The sequence below is a fragment of the Macrobrachium rosenbergii genome, chromosome 3 (assembly GCF_040412425.1).
Source record: "Macrobrachium rosenbergii isolate ZJJX-2024 chromosome 3, ASM4041242v1, whole genome shotgun sequence".
NCBI classification, from domain to species: Eukaryota; Metazoa; Arthropoda; class Malacostraca; order Decapoda; family Palaemonidae; genus Macrobrachium; species Macrobrachium rosenbergii.
Window position 1 is genome coordinate 34,273,093 of NC_089743.1, and position 20,191 is coordinate 34,293,283.

Below are 20,191 nucleotides of genomic sequence, written 5' to 3' on the forward strand. Positions count from 1 at the left end.
TGGGGAGCCACCTACGAAATCTGAGAGTGGTAGCTGAGAGACTCCAATAGAAAGGTTTCTTAACAGAAGCAGCCCCACCTTACATCCAGCAGACTTTTTCTGAGGCTGGGACTTTGTTGGACTACTCTTTGCAGCCAGCTGTCTCTACCCAAAGCATTCAAACCAGAATAAGGGAGGACTTAGTATTCTTGCACAGCCCAGCTTTTCCAGACGACAATTGGAATGAAGTCTAGGCTTGTTACAGTTCGGGTCCATGATAGATCTGATCCTGATTTGTGACTGTAAGATTGAACAGAGTCTGGCTCTCATATGCCAGGAAAAGGCTTTGTGATTGCCTTCATCTGAGATTGGGAGGATACTCTGTCTGTGGACCTGGAGGGGTATCTGGCAAACAGGCCGACCTGACTCAACCATTTGTCTGAGTGATAATACATATGGATGCCTCCTTGACAGGTTGGGGAGGCCACTGGGAGGATTATCAGTTAGGGGGAAGATGGTCACCTGCTCAGAGGTAGTGTCATGCTAGCTTTCTGGGGCTATTGGCTATCTTTTCATCTCAGAAAACTGAAACTTCCAAAAGGGACTCACTTTGCTGGTCCTAGGTAAGATGACTACAATGTCCTCTATAAAGAGGTTAGGCTCATGCTGAGCTCTTCTCAAGTCAGTAGGCTAATTGCTAACATGCTTCCACAATTTGAAATTGGACTGGTTTGCCACATGCAAGAACCACTGCTTCCAGTGTGTGTCTGAACTTGGGCATAAAGACAACAGCAAGAGACGCAGTCCTACAAGACGGGAACAAATGGAAGACAATATACATTTTTACTTCCAGTAGCCTCAAATTAGCCAAATGGTAATTGGTTCCTTATTTCTTCCACAACAGGTAAAAGAATAGATTATATTGCTGTCTGTCGTTCTATCCCGGACAGGAGGGGAACTCGTCTACGCATCCTCCTTTCTGAGCCATGAACCTTAATAAGTTGAATTTTAAATCTAGTCTACTGAAGATTCTTTGCCTAACAATGATAGGTACCTAGTGCAAACTACGTATTTTATCTATCCAACATACCAGTCCATATGGGAATGTTGTTAGATTAACCCCTCCCCCCTCCCTGAGAGCCAGTTGAAATCTGTTAAAACAGTTTTACATTTTATTATCTTTTGAGGTCAAGTGCCTTGCTATTTTAGCAACCATGGCATACAAGGCAGCATTGGTAGAACCCTTGCCTTATGGTTTTGGAACTGATTCTAATATAGAAACTTATTCCATTTTCCAGTCTTTTATACTGCAAAGGCCCACTCCTGCAAGGTTTCCCATTACCTAGTCCCTGAATAAGGCTCTTAGACTCCTCTCATCCCCTAAATTCATGTGCTGCATATGGCATCAGGAGCATGGATTACCATACTGGGCTCTCTTAGACAAAGACAACGTTTCACTACTCATACACCTAGTTATCATTTATGTTGTCTCCTGGCCTATCATTCCTGGCCAGGAATGAAGACTTTTTAAAGGGAAAACCCCCTTTTCTGATAAAGGAACTCAGTATTTCATATAAAATACTATACCAGTTCAAGCACTTCAGGTTTACCTGGATGTCACAGCAAACATCCCAAATGGTCCTATTTTTCCTACACCTTAGCATAAACAAACCACTCTGTCTACATGGGCTGAGAATTATTTTAGTGACCCTCATTAAAGGGCTGACCCTCACTCCTTTCCTAAGTTGCATGACATCCAAAAGGTGAATGCATCATAAACTTTCTTCAGAAATGTTTCCTTTGAAGAAGTCTTCGAGTGTATGGAGTGGTTATTATAGACAGTATTCCTGAAATGGTGAAGACACAATATTCCTGCAGGCAGACCCAACATAATTAGGAAAGTCACTGTTGAACCACAATGGATAATACAGTATATTTATTGGTTCATGTCTCATGTTCTTTATTGCCAGACCTGAATTGGTATCTGGAATAAAAGAAACTGTTGATAACCTGTGACTTATTTTGAATAAAAAAAATTCCTGAAGCACTATTGCCAAGAGAGTTGTCATGCAGATATACTGGCACAATAATCCCACAGCCAGGCCCAACATAATTAGGTAAGCCACTTTCGAACCACAAGAATAATACATATTGGTTTGTGTCTTGTTCCCTGTTCTTTAATGCCATACCCTATGGGTACCTGGAATAAAGAAAATGGTTAATAACCTGTGGCCATACCTTAGATTAATCTGGGTTGTTGGGCTTCATTTATTAGGAGCTAAAGCCATTTCATCACCGGTCAATTTCTTTTGTAAACTCCTCTGATGATGAACAGTGGCTACACTATCATAAAACAGGTTTTGACATAGGAAAAACCTATATTTGGCAGCTGCCGTGAGTACTGTACTCAAACCCACCCACTTTCCCCGACGAAAAGGCACGGGACTGGGGTGAGCAATCATCTTGCACAGACCTGGCGTGTTGTCCACATCAGTATGAGTATGATAGAGCCTAGGTAATCATTGCAGCCCTCCTGCCCTGAGTTCTTTACATTCTATCATTGTGCCAACAAGCACTATTCTGGCTAAGACCAACTATTAGGGAATTCTTTGTACTAATTGGTTAGTCTGTCTTATGGAGCCATGGGGGGGACCATGAGTGTAAACCAAACACTATTGCTCAAGAATTAAAAATTAAATTTGGATAATAATGAAGGTTTATCTCGCTATACACAGCTTGGCCTACAAGTAATTTTCCCGTTTTATGTGAAAATACAGTATCCCAAAAGAAGTGCATTTGGGAAAAATTATGCAATGTCTTCCATGCGCCTGGTGAGGAAACTCAACATGTGTAAGAACTCTGTCAGCTAAAGACTAGGTTATCCTCAAAAGTTATTTTAAATCCGAGATTGTCAAATTAGATTGGTGCCCTTATATAACAACCTGTATTCTCAAATGTTCCTTTCCTAATCTGCTACTACTCCATTAGTAGCTTAGGCCTCTAGCCCTTGAGTAACCAAGATTGCTTGGGTTATGGAACAACAAAAGCATAAGCATTTCTGTAAATATGACAGTGAAAGTCAAATAAAATATGGAATTTCATGAATATTTGCCTCTGGAGACTTCATGGTGATGACGCTTAAGAAGCTATACAGACACCACCCGACTTACAAACAAGTTATTTCAGGAAAGCCATTTGTATTCTGAATTTTTCGTAAGTTGGCTACTGTACTCTTTACGCCTATTTAAGTACAGTATGATATAAAGTCACTACTGTACAATACAGTACTGTATGTTTTTTCATCCTAAAACACAATTCACTGTACATACAGTGCAGGTAGTCCCTGGGTGATGACAGGCTCAGCTTACCACGTTCCGAGCTAACGACGCTCTTCAAATATATTCATCAAAAATTATTTCCTAGTTTACAATGTATGTTCCGGGGTTACGACGCCGATCGGTTGGAAGAAATATGGCTCCAAAATGGCAGAATGGTCAAATTTTGGAGGTTTTTTTGATGAGAACTCAATAAAAATGCAAGTCACGTCATTTTCAAGGCACCCAAAAGGTTAAAAGTAAGGTTTTCTTACAATTCTCGACGATTTTTCGGCTTACAATGCGGTGTACGAACAGAGCCCCATCGTAAACTGGGGATTGCCTGTACTGTATTTTATAGAATAGGCCTGCACAACAAAATCTGAACTTACAGGTGGCAAAGGGGAGTGCTCTGAACACAATTTTAATCTGCGATCCCATTTGTTTGTATCTCTCATTGTGTGCAAGTTGAATGTTCAAAAGCAGGGTGGTGTCTGTACATTCTAAGGGATGCAGAGAAAAAGCTTTTTTTTCTGAGACCATAATTCATCCCAATCAGTTTCCTTAAAGAGCCACTTCCTTTTTGCATTTTGGTGTATACACTTTGTACATTTGTACAAATTACTTCCATTTGCATAATGACCTGCAACAGTGTTCTCCCCAATTAGAAGACTGGAATTAAAATTCTGAATTTCATCCGGTTTTCTTCCAGCTCAAGAAGTTTTGGAATCACCAATTCAGTTCCACTGACAAAAATTCAAAGAAGACATACTTTCCCTTTGTAAAAGTTTGCAGACACTTCTACCTTTATTCTTGAGTTCTTGATGTTCATGAAAGGTCAAAATGCTTCAAGTTATGTTTACAGACTTTGCTTGTAATGGTTCATTACCTCTTTTACGGTGAACTTGGAGAAAGCAAAGATTAAGCCTATTTACAACTAGTACCGCCACTGTCATGTAAATGCTTAATTCTTATGGGTACTGTACTTTATGAAAGTAATTTTGCACAAAGATGTAGTTACTGTATATAATAGTAATTTATGAAAATGGTGACTGTTTTCTGTTAATACAGTACTTTATTTGGGGTACATATATTATAAAGGAAATGTTTACTATCCCATATAACAAAGTGAAATCTATATTACCCAATATGACAGTAAAACTTGGCTTTTACAATGCTTGACTTGATCATAAACCACCCTGCCCAAAACAGTAATCTAAGCTGCTGTCTGGGTACCTGTCATGCCAATATTGCTCAACTTGTGTGCATTTAGGGGCCAGTATTCAATCTGCCCAATGACAACAGCTGGGTGATTTCAGCCACACACAAGGTGGCTGACAAAAAATCTATATTGTCTGGTGGGCTTTTTATAAGTCTGACAACTGCCACCCTCTTTCCTTTGCAAAAGCTATTTTACCGGTTTGGAACAATAACACTTCTTAAATGGCTCTGCCAAATTTGTTTCTGACAACCCTAGGAAGGAAGAAATTTTGCAATAAAAAACAATCACCCTATTCCTAAAAGGTTTACACTGGAGATCTTAATTGGGACTGTAGTACTATAATTTCTGTTTGTGGAAATTGTTCCTTGGCTTCAGTGAACAACGAAATAACAAAGGAACATGAACAACACGTACAGTACTTCAACTAGCTTTCTAGTGTTCAAAATGTATTTCACTGTTTATGATTGTGCTAATCATGCTTGGGCTCCCCCTGTGCACAGAAAATAGTCTTTCCACTGCACAGACAAAAACAGGGCTTGCTGACAGTGCTGAAAACAGCAATGACTAGGCTATATGTAGTCTTAATACAAGAGTCCCGTACTTAGCATATAACTACGGCAAAGTATACATAGCCTACAATTACCCTCCATTTTATTGTTCCTGTCACAGATTACTGGTTCCCATGGAGAAAACTTTGTCTCTAGGGGAATAATTATTAACATAAATATATAAATGGTCTAGTAGGCCAGCATCCGAAGGAATGCTATGCTATGCTATGGTTCGTTACAGTGTAGGCCTACACTTTTTCAAGACCTTAACCTTTTAGCCTACTCCCTTCTCTCTTCTTCCCACTAAAGCCAAAATGAAGTGGGTGCAATTACAATTTAACCTGTGCCTTCCCTTTTAAACGTTCCCATCACAGGTTTTGAAGCCAATCACTTACTCATGCTTTTCCTTATCCAAAACACTGTAACCTCAAAGTTAGTGTGGAAGCATTTGCCACAATTTTGTTAACCATGCAAACAACTTAAAATTGACTATAACAAACATTGTTGCCTAGATTTAAACGCAACCGCTCCCGTTTCGGGTTTCATTTTTCCCCACAAACTTTTTTGTTACCGAAAAGATGAAAGCCTATAGCCTAGCATGGGTCAACTGGTTGGCCCTGGTGAGGCCTAAGCTATAGCCAAGATAACAGCATAAGTATAGTTGGGGTTTGTACACACTTAAGGTTTTACGTTGCACAAGTAACTCAACAAACGTAGCCATTCCTACCTCTCGAGCTGACCAATCTTCCCGCGACCGAGATGTGAAGAATTTTTTACAGAGTTGCGTTTCCACACTGAAATCCAAGGATGGACACTCACCGGACACACTACTCACTATAATAGCTGTACGCTGTAATGACGTGACTCGAATCATGGAACGGAGAGCAAAACAAGGATCTATGGTCATTGACTTAGCACGTTTTTACTTTTTGCTCTACTGTAAAAGCTACAACTCTGTTGTCTGAAAATCTGATTTTATCTCTGGTTAATTTAACGAATAATTTTACTACGAAAGGTGAACTCCCACGTGCAGTGCACCTAATATAAATTTATGCAAGCAAAACTGCTTAATAATAAATAAGTACATAAATAAATAAATATATTAGCTGATAACGGCATTTCAAGCTCATTTCAATATTACACACGCACACATATATAATATATATATCAGCAAGTCACTAATGAGTGACTTTTATGAACACACACACACACACATATATACAGTATATGTGTGCGTGTGTGTTCGTTTGTTCATAAAATATCACTCATAAGTGACTTGCTGAAATCGGAAAGTGATGCCTACTGTCAACCATTCTGATAAAGAATGGTATATATATATATATATATATATATATATATATATATATATATATATATATATATATATATATATATATATATATATATAATGTATGTATGTGTGTGTGTGTGCAGGCGCGCTCTATGATTTTGTGTGATTTTTTATTGAGCCAAACATTTTTATTGCACATAGTTACATAGTGAGACTCATTGACTCAAAAACAAATCATTGGGTCTATCCCGGGAAGGGAAGGAACTCTATGGGTAGGCTATGTACCAAGGTTAAAATTAACCAACTTGGTATGTATTCTACTGTACACTGTGCTTCAGACGGCATTTACATTTGTTGTGGATCATGGTAAATAAGGGAAATATACATCAGTTGGCATCATATGAATAGGAAAAGTTCGGCCTCAAAACGAAAATGGAACATCCCCACAAGGATTTTCTGTACTACATTGTTTATCGTAATTTCTTTCTATTGCGGACAAAGCACATTGATATGAAACCTGCTTTCGCTGTTCACAAGGGAAACAACGCGTGGGCGCGCGCACATACACACACACACACATATATGTGTGTGTGTGTGTGTGTATTACAACGCAGTATAATCAATATCTTAATGAAGATGGTAATTGAAAGACAAAGTAAAAAACGAGAGGCAGCGTGGAAGCCACAACCAAGCAATGGTTGGAATCACGTTTGCGAAGCAGAAGAGTACGAAGGAATACGAAGCAATAAAAATGAAAACCGAGAGGAGCAGGATTGCTTACAGACTTTATGAGTTTAGAGAAAAAGACGAAAGCTTAGAAATTTCGTCACTAGAGTCAAAAGACTAACCTCACTGCGGCACAGCACAATACGTGCGTTACCGAGTTTATATTGTTCAGTTTGTACAAACCACAGAAATGCTGAAAGTGGGCAAAGATTTATATGAAAGGGGATACACGTGGAATGTCACAGCTAAAAAATTTCGACCCTTAGTACACATGAATATTAAAAAAGTGTATACTGTATGTTTCCGTGCAGAATGACCCAACGTTTTTCATTATAACTGACTGGGTTCAGTGTTAAAATTACACACACACACACACACACACACACACACACACATATATATATATATATATATATATATATATATATATATATATATATATATATATATAAACGCAGTCTTTACTAGTAGTATTAAATATAAAAAAAAGAGTAACAGTCAGATTTTTATTCTTTGTATTGAGGTAAACCCTGGAGTACCTACAAGTGAATACGAATATGTCTGAATAAGTTAATAAAAGTGATCATTGACACTATTTTACTGTGTGCATATTATATACATACATACATGTACACACAGACATATATATATATATATATATATATATATATATATATATATATATATATATATATATATATATATATAGAAAGGCTACAATAACTTTCTTCTCAGAGATCTGTCTGAGAATGTTGCCGCATAAAATACCATTTACAACAACACAACGGTACTAATGGATGACATAAAAGCATGTCAGGTCTTTCTGTAATGACAAAATAAGGGTTACAATCAGCCAAAGATATTTGAAATTTCTCTTTGACAAAGAACTGAAATTATAAAAAAAAAAAAAAAAAACTTAGAATGCTGTTGTAAATGTTACCCATAGCTGCCTATGTGTTGGAAGTGAACTTCAATTTTTCATTGTTTGACTAAACTGGCCAGATGAATGTTATAACAGCAGTGTGGTTAAGGAGAACGGCGGAGCTATAAATAAGACAAAAAATTACGTTTCATTTTTTAAAGAACATTATTTGGCAGTGTATTTCAATTCAAAATTTTTGGGGGCCAAGAGTACAGCGAAACTCATTAAATCACTCTCATTGCGCGAGAGAATACTGATTACTTTCTGTCCCTACGTTCGTTTCTGTTTGAAATAAATTCCTCAAGGGGGAAGGGGGTAGGGGGTCACTGGGGAAGCGAGGGCTTACTTGCGAATTTAGGAGGCGAACAGCAGCAGATCCCTTTCATTCATACATTGTACACTGTTCAGCTGTTCATTCAGATATTGGTGAAGACAGGCATTCTTAGCCCTAAATTAACTATCAATATGTTTAACCAGTTTCATATTATTTACCAGATAAACTGACGATACGCGATTTCAGATTAACTCTGATGATATATAGAATAAAAAATCAGTCTTTCATATTTCGAAACACATTTACAAAAAGTCTAATTTAAAAACATGTCTACAAAACTTAACAATTTTCTGATAAACCTGTGAACACAAAGGGTTTGAAATAACTAAGTACAAAAAAAAAAAAAAAAACTGAAAACAAGTTTAACTATAAATTGAAAAAATCTATACTACCTGAAACAACAGATTAGATGCTCTATGAGACATCTGTGAAATGGATTTATATTTAATCTTAAGTTAACCCAGAGTCTGGCCACTGTTCAAAATGAGCTACGTAGGTGATGTTATTTTTGGTACATGAATATATCACAAACAGACGCTACTTGTAAAAATCACTACATTCATTAACTTTAATCTTCCAACAACTGATAAGAAACAGTAGTAGGTTACTTGACACAGAATACGTATTCATTACTTTCAAACATACATTAGGATTATAAAAATGGGTATAAATAAAACAAGAAAAATACAAACTGAGTGAGTCTGGGAAAAAATTATATTCTTGATTCAAGTTGGCCAGCTTAGCAGTGATCTTATCGCAATTTTTTCCACGAGTTACAAATCAACTGGTAAAACCCAGTGACAATTAATTGAACTGTAAAATTATGACAGAAATAAAAATAGTAAATATTATTTCTTCTTGCAATCTTCTAAAACTAGCTACATAATTAGAGCCTACTTTATTACAATTATACACATGACAGTTGGTTTACAAAATCTTGCTGTTTAAAAAAAAGTTTGATTTTAAAGTCTACTGATATAAAACCGGAACAAAAGCATCAAATAAAAAAAAATTGTTTTTTGACACTTTTTATACAAGCACAACGATTTTCGGAATTCTATGACGTACGTTTTGTTCATGGTCTTAACGTAAATATTTCCGTGAGGAATCACAAGGGAAGAGATGGAGAGAAGGGATGTTACAATCCACCACTAGCACCAGTACGGGTACTCATCGATGTACTGCGACAACGCCGCAGGCAGACGCGTGGCGCTGCACGACCTCGGCAGGGACAAGTTAATGGCGAGCCGACTGAGATGTTTGAGCGTTGGCACTGACCTAAGGAGGGGCTGCCTTATGGTGAGGGGAGAGTACATCTTGCCCTGGGTGTCCACCCACACGTGTCTCTGCAGCTTCCGGTTCATCCGGATGTAATACTCGATGAGGTTTATGATACTCGAAAACTCGGGGATGCTGGAAGTCATGTGGGACTCGCAGTCCAGTCTGAACTTGCCAGTCGTGTAATGAATTCGAACACTAGTAGGTCCTCTTTCTGTCTGCACACTGAGGGAATACAAGTACCGCGTATCGGCCGATTCGCGCACAATGAAAGTCCCCAAACTCGTACTCTGCAGGAGGGTCTCCGCCTGTCGCCACGAGAGCCTCTCCCAGTACCAGCCACTCTCAGCTAAGGCCCTTCGCATGTTCCCCAGCACCCTCTCGTCATCCCAGACAGTCCAGTCTCTCAGACCATTGAGTCTCTTGGCGATGTCAGGGGGCATCATCGCCTTGGCACTGAATCCGTCGTCCACGATGCCACCGCCAGACGTGTGCATGCGCGCGGTCAACGCCTGGCTGGCAACGGGGCAAGCACTATCTGGCCATTTCCACGGGTTGGTGGTCGCTGCACAGGGCATGTGACAGCTGCCCATGCAGGGAGAGTGCACTGCTGCTGCGTGACACGTCATGTGGCAAGTCCCGTGGCAGGCAGCCACGGCGGGTGCGTGTGTCGCCGTCGGGAAATGAAACATATGTCCACTGATGTGGGGCGTCGACAAAGGCTGGAGAGGATTGGGCGCGCTGACGTTGAGGGGGGAGGGCCCCAAGGAGGAGCCCATGAGTTGTGGTCCCAAGGTATTGCTGCTGCTGCTGTTGGTGCAGGTGGTGGAGCTGCCTCCTCCTCCTCCTTCCCCATATGAAAGGTTGGCGGAGTTGGGAGAAGAGGAGGAGGAGGAGGAGGCACTCGGAGGGGCCACCGGCGACACCGGGTGGTGGAGGTGTTGTTGAAGGTGATGGAGGTGAGGTTGCTGGAGATGGTGGTGGTGTTGTACAGAAGGAGCATGAGTTGGAGGAGGACACAGTTGCTGGGCCGTTGGAGGGGAGACGCCGCAACAGGAACGAGCTGCCAACACGTGATGGCAGTTGGGACAGGTCAGCATATTGGCAGCACCTGCAACACGGAGAACAAATGTTAAGGTCCACATCAGTTTCAGTGTCACATGTTCAAATTTACGATACATACAAAATATACATAAATTACTATACACAGATATCATCTATTATATACATATACACATACTGAAATAAAAATAAGTATATTTAAATTCATATGCATAGATTATATATATATATATATATATATATATATATATATATATATATATATATATATATATATATATATATATATATATATATATATATATATATATATATATATATATACAGTACATACATATACATACACACAATTACAAACGTTGAACTAATATTCATCAACACAAAAGAGTAATTATAAACATTTTATAGAATACATCGAAAAAGAATTTTCATAAACAAATTACCCTTTTTAGTTAATTAAAGGAAAAAAAAGAAACATTTCATCTTCCTGGCAACAAAAATATGTTTCATTTGAAAATAAATCAATAGCATGCTCAGTCATTATGGGACCAGTAATTATTTCAACGTGATTTTAGCAAGGAAAAAAATTGCATTTTATATTTGATTTCATACAAAAATTCCCCAAATAAATCCTTTGTCATTTAATTAAAAAGGGCCGATAAAAGAAAAAATATACGATTTTTTTTAAAAGAGCCATAAAAAAGAGCCAATCGAATTAAGTCTTTTAATTAAAACGAATTCGGGAAAATCCATCCTCCCCCAAAAATATTTGGTTTTCCCGAAATAACATAAAAAGGGTATAAGTGGGACAGGAAATACTGATTCCCATTGTAGGATTTAATAAAAATAACAATGATAAAAAAAAATCGACGAAAGGAAGATTTTTGAGGAATATACACGAAACAAGGTCGCAGAGGTAATAGATACGTATGAAGCAAGGATGGGGTACAAAATAGCCTAAGTATACGCTGCCCTTATTATGTATAATTTCTATCACGGAAATATCAACGTGATATAAGACATAAACAGAGTATAGGCAACAAGGAAAGTGAAACATCCTTGCTTTGTACGCAACCATTTTCTGCAAGACCTTTTCCGAAGTCACTATTGTTACTCTGCAGAAAGTAGGACATGGAGAGCCATGAATGTACTACCATTATATATATATATATATATATATATATATATATATATATATATATATATATATATATATATATATATATATATATATATATATATATATATATAAAGGCAGCCTTCTGTCGTTCAATATCTTCGGACGACGAACAGCCTGCTTGGAAGCTAAATAAAGAGCTGAATACAGTCACTGAGGACAGCGACTGGACGGAAAAGGCAATGCAAGACTCTGTGGTGAATTTACCCGTTAAAAATGTGAGTAAACAAGTGGTGTACCATTTGCTATTTCAATTGAGCCAACTGTTTTGTCTATAGCGTGATAGCTTTTTTCTTTGAAAGATTCTGAGACCTTTCACATCATCTTTTTGGCATTGTAAAAGGGCTTGTTTATTCATCAATGAAAATAAAATTTCTGGGATGAATTTCTTGAAAAGGTTTAGGAATGCCTTGACTGAACGGATAAGTGATAAATGCATTCACATCACTAAGACCGATGAATCAAATACAGAAGTCAGTGGACATGAATCATGGCTTATGACTCATAAATGGAAGATTAGTAAGTGACAGTTGAACTGCATCTCTATTAATGGTCATTTTTTAAATGTCCAAACCTCAGTTGTCTCTGTCCCGTAACATACATTAAACAAGTAAAGAATGCAATCGAGTTTTCTGTACAGCGTATAATCAAGGCCACCGAAACTAGATCTATCTTTCGGTGGTCTCGGTATAATGCTGTATGAGCCACGACCCATCAATCTTTAACCACGGCCCGGTGGTGGCCTGTCCTATATCGTTGTCAGATGCAAGATTATGGCTAACTTTAACCTTAAATAAAATACTGTAACCTTAAATAAAATAAAAAACTATTGATGCTAGAGGGCTGCAATTTGGTATGTTTGATGACTGGAGGGTGGATGAGCAACATACCAAATTCCACTCCAGCCCTCTAGCCTCAGTAGTTTTTGAGATCTGAGGGCGGACGGACAGACAAAGCCGGCACAATAGTTTTCTTTTACAGAAAACTAAAAACGAATTTACTGTGCCCATTTGACTATTCATTCGGTTAATTATAAAAAGAAGTCATATATGCAATTCCACGTTTTAGACAGCTGTAAAGGTGCGCATTTCCAGCTACTCAACCTAAAGGGCTCCCGGGAGTTCATCTGCTTCGTCTGCGACGGGACAGTCTTGCAGGTCAGCAAGCAATAAAAAGCAATTCTACGATGTACACATTTCCATATCCTCTTACGGTCAATATCTGACTGAAAGATATTATATCATAAATTCGCAGGGTAGTCACTGTAACCAGAATTTTCTAATGTATCTCCTGATAAGTTCAAATTTTCACGTTTCTGTTGGTTTTGATGACACTGATATCACAGATATGGAGCAAAAGATTAACAGCCGGATATTAAAAGGTACCGTCACTGCGGAGGATATTTAGTCGAAGTTTGAATTCTGTTGTAAGAGGCATTTAGATGTGTTCCAGAAACCGAAGCTTTCCTGCGTTGACCATGATGGTTATCTGTAATTTTCTCTTGCTGACAGCAATAAGAATTCAGAGACATCAGATATGTCTTAAGTCAATCACTGGACCAGCATCTTTGCATGGCTTCTTGACATGACCTTTAAAATAACACAAAACGAACAGTGAAATGGCTTCTGGAGTTGCATTTTGCAGAAGGCTTCGTTATATTTGTTAATAGCAGAGAGTGTTTCCGCTTGACTGTTGAACGCTTTCAGAGCTTCTGACCCAGTCGTTTACTCCCTTATTTCTGGGAGACATTTACTTTCTCTTATGCACTTAGACGGAGAATGTGAGTGAACTGGGCGGTGTTTCTCACCGCCCCTGAATTGCTTTTAAATGAGCAGATCATTGAAATATTTATCAGCAGTTGTGACCACATACTTTACTTAGCAACCAATATAATCGCAAGCTCTCGATTATAATGGTTACTTTGTCCTGTAAATATGCTGGAGAATTTTACTCTGACTCTCTAGGAGCAAAATCCAATCAGGTTTCCTCAGTAAATGAAGCAATGTTACAGATCAAAATAATTATATTCAATAGGTTAAAAAAAAAGAAGTTTATATCGATCTCAAGCTAAAGTGTTTGTAGTATACCATCCGGGAAACTTCTTATTAGATAAGTAGTACTCTTACTTTACGCTTCCCAGTAAGCATCCTCAACATTTCTTACACTGCCTACATCGACACCATAGCAAACGTTTTCGTAGGTCCACATATACCTCACACAATTCTTCCCTTGCTTTCAAACTTCTCACATAACTGTTTCATAACAAACGAGGTTAACCTTCAGACTTAACAGGTCTGGAAACTGGCTGCTCGTTAACCTGGGCCTCGTCCATTACATGGGGGCACACTACAACCCTTGTCTCTCCTACCGGGTTTCACGAAAAATCTTCCTGAATAGTTTGTAAGAATTTATACCGTATAAGATTATCATAATTAGAGAGCCATATTTTACATATAGAGCTCATTCTTAGACTAATCTTGAAAATTGTAAATCTAAATGAGACGAATATAGTGTTATTTTCATCACCCTGATGAAGATCTTGTTAAACAGCATAACCAGACAACCAAGTTAAAACCCCAACTCCCAGGGGGCTGGCGAGACGGCCTCGTTCCTACAAATGAAAATCACATCTCAAATAATCACCGACAGCTTCTCAAAAGCATGAAAACTAGACGAACAGAAAATGTAAAATGGGGACAGATTTGATCAATTTTTCACCCCAGAGCAGGTCTCACACGTGACAGAACATTCATGCACGAATAACATATAGTTAATCTTAATCGACATACTCCTTTTTTAAGAATCTTTAATAATTACATTAAGTATTGAAAGTCATACAGGTCTTCATATATTCTTGGAAATGTGTTAAAAAGAGCGAAAAGACAACTAACGGTGAATTATTATATTCGCTTTGATTAACTTATCTGCTCGTTTGTTGACTCGAATGGGAGCGTAGCCTATCATAACACCCAGGGAAACTGTACCTGCATTTTCCCAAGTTACCTTTCTCTCTCTCTCTCTCTTTCTCTCTCTCTCTCTCTCTCTCTCTCTCTCTCTCTCTATGAAAACATGATATATGAAGAGAACGTGATATTCCAAGTTGCGCCTTATTCGGTAAACGAAGATGCCACATTATCCTTGACGCTGCTCAACTGAGCAGAACGACTTCGCTGGGCTCTGGGGTTCCGGTTCAGAGTACACTACATTTATTAGTTGGGTAACTGGTTTAGATCTAAACTGGTTTACTTCTAAAGGTGGGCTGGACTGCCTGGGAAGTTTTATCCTCTTTGCTATAAACTACGTTTCTGTCACTTGGATAGCGTCCATAGGTCAAATGAAGCCTCTTTCCTCCTTCCAAACCTCACCAATCTTTGGGCGGAGCCCCAGCTGGTACAAAGCCAGCTTATTCTGCACCAACCACCGGAAACTGACAGTAAAAGGTTTGAAAGGTGTAACAGGAGGAAAACTTCGCAGTTGCACTATGAATCAATTGTTAAGAGAGGTAGTAAGATGGAAGATAGAGAATATGAACGGAGGTACAGTAAAAGGAATGAAAGCAGTTGCAGCTAGGGGCCAAAGGGACGCTGCAAAGAACCTTGAGTAATGCCTACATTGCACTGTATGAGGTGCACTGACGGCACTGTGAACCCCCAAGGGGGTTGATGGGTTATCGTCGTCAACTTTCAAATGGTTACCATAGAGACAAAACCCCATGAAACCCCGGTGAGCTTTTAATAGTAACTTCCGTACTGCAGTTCATTGCAGAACGCAAATCAGGAAAAAAAACACTCATCGTGGCATTCACATTCTGCGGAGGTGGTGGTCAGATTCATTGGGTACGAAAATTGGCCCAATTAGAGCGATATAGTGGAAGGTGAATGACATACGCACATATTTTGAGACATAAAGAAACATATAATCAAAAGAATGATCACTCAATAGTAGGGAAAATCATTCAAAACATAAGGCTTCATTTTTAGAAAGTGAAACTGTTGTAATAGATACAAATTTTTGTTTGTTAATTACTCCTTTTCTGTGACAATGTTCCCCAAAACAGACAGTTCCGGCGTTTTCATCAGGCAGAATTTTTGATTAGGCACACTTGCTTGGAATATCATTGTCTTCTCACTGAATACACAGTATTGGTAAGAACGCTGTTTAAACAACGATACTTGAAGAATATGATTAAAACTTAAATAGATAATCTATCAAAAATTTACCCGCATATACAATTGTGACAGTATTACATTTCGAGTATTTATACTTGATGACTGGAGTGTATGTTGGAGTTATGCACTAGTTTCTTAAAAGTTAATTTTATGTAGGTGTAATGCAAGTCATTAGGGAATTTGTTCTTATCCTAATTAACGGAATGGCCTTGTTTCGAGTTGCTCCTTGTACTGGTATTTCTCTTGACAAATACTAAAGTCTCAACACACACATATATACATATAAAACCAGATTTCAATATATAGGCACTAATCACTGCAAATACCAGTACAAGGCTCAAATCCAAACAGGGTCATCCCGTTGATTAGGATAAGCACAGTTTTGTCGAGCGTCTCTGCATAATGACTTAGCCAATTAGGAACTAATTTGCTTAACGTGAACACAGAACAAGAATACGAAGTACAAACCCTGTACCATATTATGGCACAAACAGTTCAAGGTTTTCTCTCTGTCACAATACTCAGGATTTTCCAACCTTCTTTTGAAATTCCTTACTGATATGCATGACATTCTTAAACAGCAATGCAAGGATAGTCCAGGTTGCCGTAGTTGCAACAAAAATCGGATGACGGCAACAGCTGACCTGATGAAGTTTACCGTTTTACTATACTTGCTTGAGATCTTTTGAGCTTTTTTACTGAACATCTTAATCTCTATTTCTGTCATTTTATTTCATCCCCCCTCCAAGGAGAAACCCTAGTATCGTTCTCTTTACACACACACTGAGAGAGAGAGAGACAGAGAGAGAGTAAATTGAATTCGCCTTGAATGAACGGGCACGTAGAAAAGCAGTATCCCAAAGCTGAATGTATTGAGCAGAAGTAACGAAAGAATGCACTTTTGTGGCAAAAATATGAAAGAAATCCGACTCTCTTCTAGTGGAGAATATGATGTTCGTAAGACTGACATTCCGATATAGCCTACATAACAAAGTTCTACAGTATTAAGCCTTACATTATCCTTAAACAGAATCATAGGGTAAAACCATTTCTCCAGAATTTCTGTTTTACATATTCTTATGTAGATTTTTAAAATCTGAACTCTCTTATTCTGTCAATGTTTTGCAATTCAGTTATCCTCTTTTTTACTGCGAAGAGAATGAGACGGACATAGGTGCTCGAACCAAGATCCAGAAAGCATCCTTTGCTGGACTTCCATTCTTAAGGGATGACAAACCTGTATTTTAAATGAGGCAGGATAAACGATACAGGAAATACACAGGATAGCAAAACGTTCAACATTCTAAAAGGGAATTCGAGATGCAAATCCAGTGATTCCCATGTTCAAGTTAATTACCTCATAGGAGAATCCAGCGGTGGCAAAGACACTGTGTATGAGTTTGGGTGAAAGACAAAATTTTTAATGAATACACACACACACATTCACTGTATCAAAACAACGATTTCAAAATACGCGCACGAACAGCACGATTTGGTACCGCAGAGAAGGTAGAAAGGTACTGACCATAACTTCCTTAGGGATTCGAACCGTCGGTCACTGATGCATCAGGGCGACGTTTAGGCCATTCAACTGCAGGGGACATTACAGATGGGGCACCAGACTACAATTTCTGGTGGGGTGGTGAGGGCGTGAAATCACAGTTCAAAATGCAGGGGCACCCGCTGTGATACCGTGAGTCAGCAGACAGTTGCATATCTTGTTACTTTCTGTGTTCCCTCTATAACTGAATGAAGCAAACGTCGACCTACTACATCGGTGACGACGGTTCGAATCCCCAAGGATGGATGTTACCATAAGCATCTCTTTTCAGCGATACTGTCTGCTTATGCCTGGACAAAGGTAGTATAGCGCAGCCATTAATAAATGAGAATAAAATATGCGTTCATAACCTTGAACTATGCATCCTTTTCGTGGAATCTGGGTTGTTCACAATTTAGAACTACTAAACAGATAAAAAAAGCGTGACTCAACGGATTTGCGGAAATGCAACACATGTATATATATTTACATATAAACACACACATATATATATATATATATATATATATATATATATATATATATATATATATATATATATATATATATATATATATATATATATATATATATATATATATATATATATATATATATATATATATACATATGTATATATATATATATACATGTGCTACATATATACACATATCTAAGTGTGTGTGTGTATGTACACATGTAATTACGTAACCATACCATAACACAATATATTAATTAAGCCTTACATAATCAGAATTTCTAAAAATATTTGAGAGAGAGAGAGAGAGAGAGAGAGAGAGAGAGAGAGAGAGAGAGAGAGAGAGAGAATATCTTATGAACAGTTTTAACGCGCCCTGACTAACGACCAGGTACATAATTCAACCGCTAGGACCATTTGGAAATGCGCCCATATCATTCTCTCCTCGTGCGTTCGGGATAGAAAGCAATTTGCTGCGTTGTGAGCCGTCCGTGTTACCACTTGTAACACAAGGCCAAAGAAGTACTCATGCTGTTAAACATGTAAAAATAATAAAAGAACACTGAAAACCAATGAGAGAGAGAGAGAGAGAGAGAGAGAGAGAGAGAGAGAGAGAGAGAGAGAGATCAGTCCAAGAGCGACCGCTCTCTTTCCCTTTTAGTAACAAGGAATATTTGTATGGGCGGGAAATTTATAAGAAGCACAGGTGTATTCATTCACTGTCAGCCAACATATAAACATCGTTCATCTTCCATGATGATTCATGAATGACAAATATTTGTCTTTATGGGTCTATATATTAAATATGATACATACATACATATATACATGTATATATACACTAGTGTGTGCATATATATATACACACCCTAGTGTATATATATATATATATATATATATATATATATATATATATATATATATATATATATATGTGTGTGTGTGTGTGTGTGTGTGTGTGTGTGTGTGTGTGTGTATGACAAGGTGAAGCGAAGGAACAGGCATCTTGTCCATAAAAGAGTTTATTGGCCGACATCTCGCGATGTACTTTCCAGTCGCATTTTCAAGGCTGAAACAATAATAGTTTAACAACATTCGAAGATAAATGGGGAGGAGACGGTCCTTAAAGTGAAACATTGACCCGATCGTTAGTGGGTTTTTTGGAACTAGTTTAAGGTCAGTAGCGGGGAGAACGTTCTGAAATATATAAAACAGAACGTTCTCCAAAAAAACCCACTAACAATCGGGTCAATGTTTCACTTTAAGGACCGTCTCCGCCCCTTCTGTCTTCGAATGCTGTATATACAAGTATACGTGGCCAGGATGTGACCGTGGGACCTATGTGCTATGTTGGATGCATGAGGAGGCTGCTGAGGGTTCGCACTGAAGCACACAGAGGATTAGTTTTAGAACAGGTAGTAGGCTGTCCAACCCTGGACATTCCAACAAAAGAAATCACTCCAAAATATGTCAAACCTACATAGAATGTAAAGACTTCAAAGTTGTTTGAAGAGTTAATAGTAAAACTGACCTGAACTTTTTAGAATCTCTTCTAGTAAAGAAGACAGTTCCAATTCTAAATACCCAGTTGTCATCTACGCAATTGTTTGTAGCCTAATTTGATGTTTTACAGACATGATGTCTTTGTCTTTGAAAATGTTTTCTTCCAGTCTCCTCACTTCCACCTCTCGGGTGGGTTCTTGTGTGTAGTGTTATCTTGAATCTGTTTTCCTATTTATCTTTTATCTTTTATTGATTTTCTGTGTTTTAGTTTTTTCAACATATTTTATATGAATGTTTTTAAATGTAAAGTTAAACTATAACAGTGGAAAGTACGTCGCGAAACGTCGGCCAATACTCTGTTTTATGTGCAAGATGCTATGCTGCCTGTCCTTCCCTTCGCTTCACCTTGTGTGCTCAAGAGCAACGGCTCCTTCTCTCTGATATATAAAACTGTAATAACCACAATGCCCTCTTAACTTCTCGATTTCCTTGCACTTTTTGAATTCGCTTGTCACAACAAAGCCTGAGATCCAGGTGCAGGAATATGAAGAAATTCTGGTGTCCGTAGCAGGATTCGAACCCGAATCCGGAGTATCAGAACGAGGGATCGTTACCTCGTTCTGATACGGTGGAAGCTAGTTCGAGCCC

The 20,191-nt window shown here is 38.3% G+C and overlaps 1 protein-coding gene across 4 annotated transcripts in view; it reads right to left on the reverse strand.

Moving 5' to 3' along the window:
• Positions 1-8,563: 8,563 nt before the first annotated feature.
• Positions 8,564-20,191, reverse strand: part of LOC136854258 (uncharacterized) — a 233,017-nt gene continuing 221,389 nt past the window's right edge. For all 4 annotated transcript variants that reach the window (XM_067130608.1, XM_067130605.1, XM_067130607.1 and 1 more), the window contains one exon: positions 8,564-10,725. In XM_067130608.1, the coding sequence (XP_066986709.1) occupies positions 9,488-10,714 (1,227 nt within the window). In that variant the 5' untranslated portion in view covers positions 10,715-10,725 and the 3' untranslated portion in view covers positions 8,564-9,487. The remainder of the gene's footprint in view (positions 10,726-20,191) is intronic.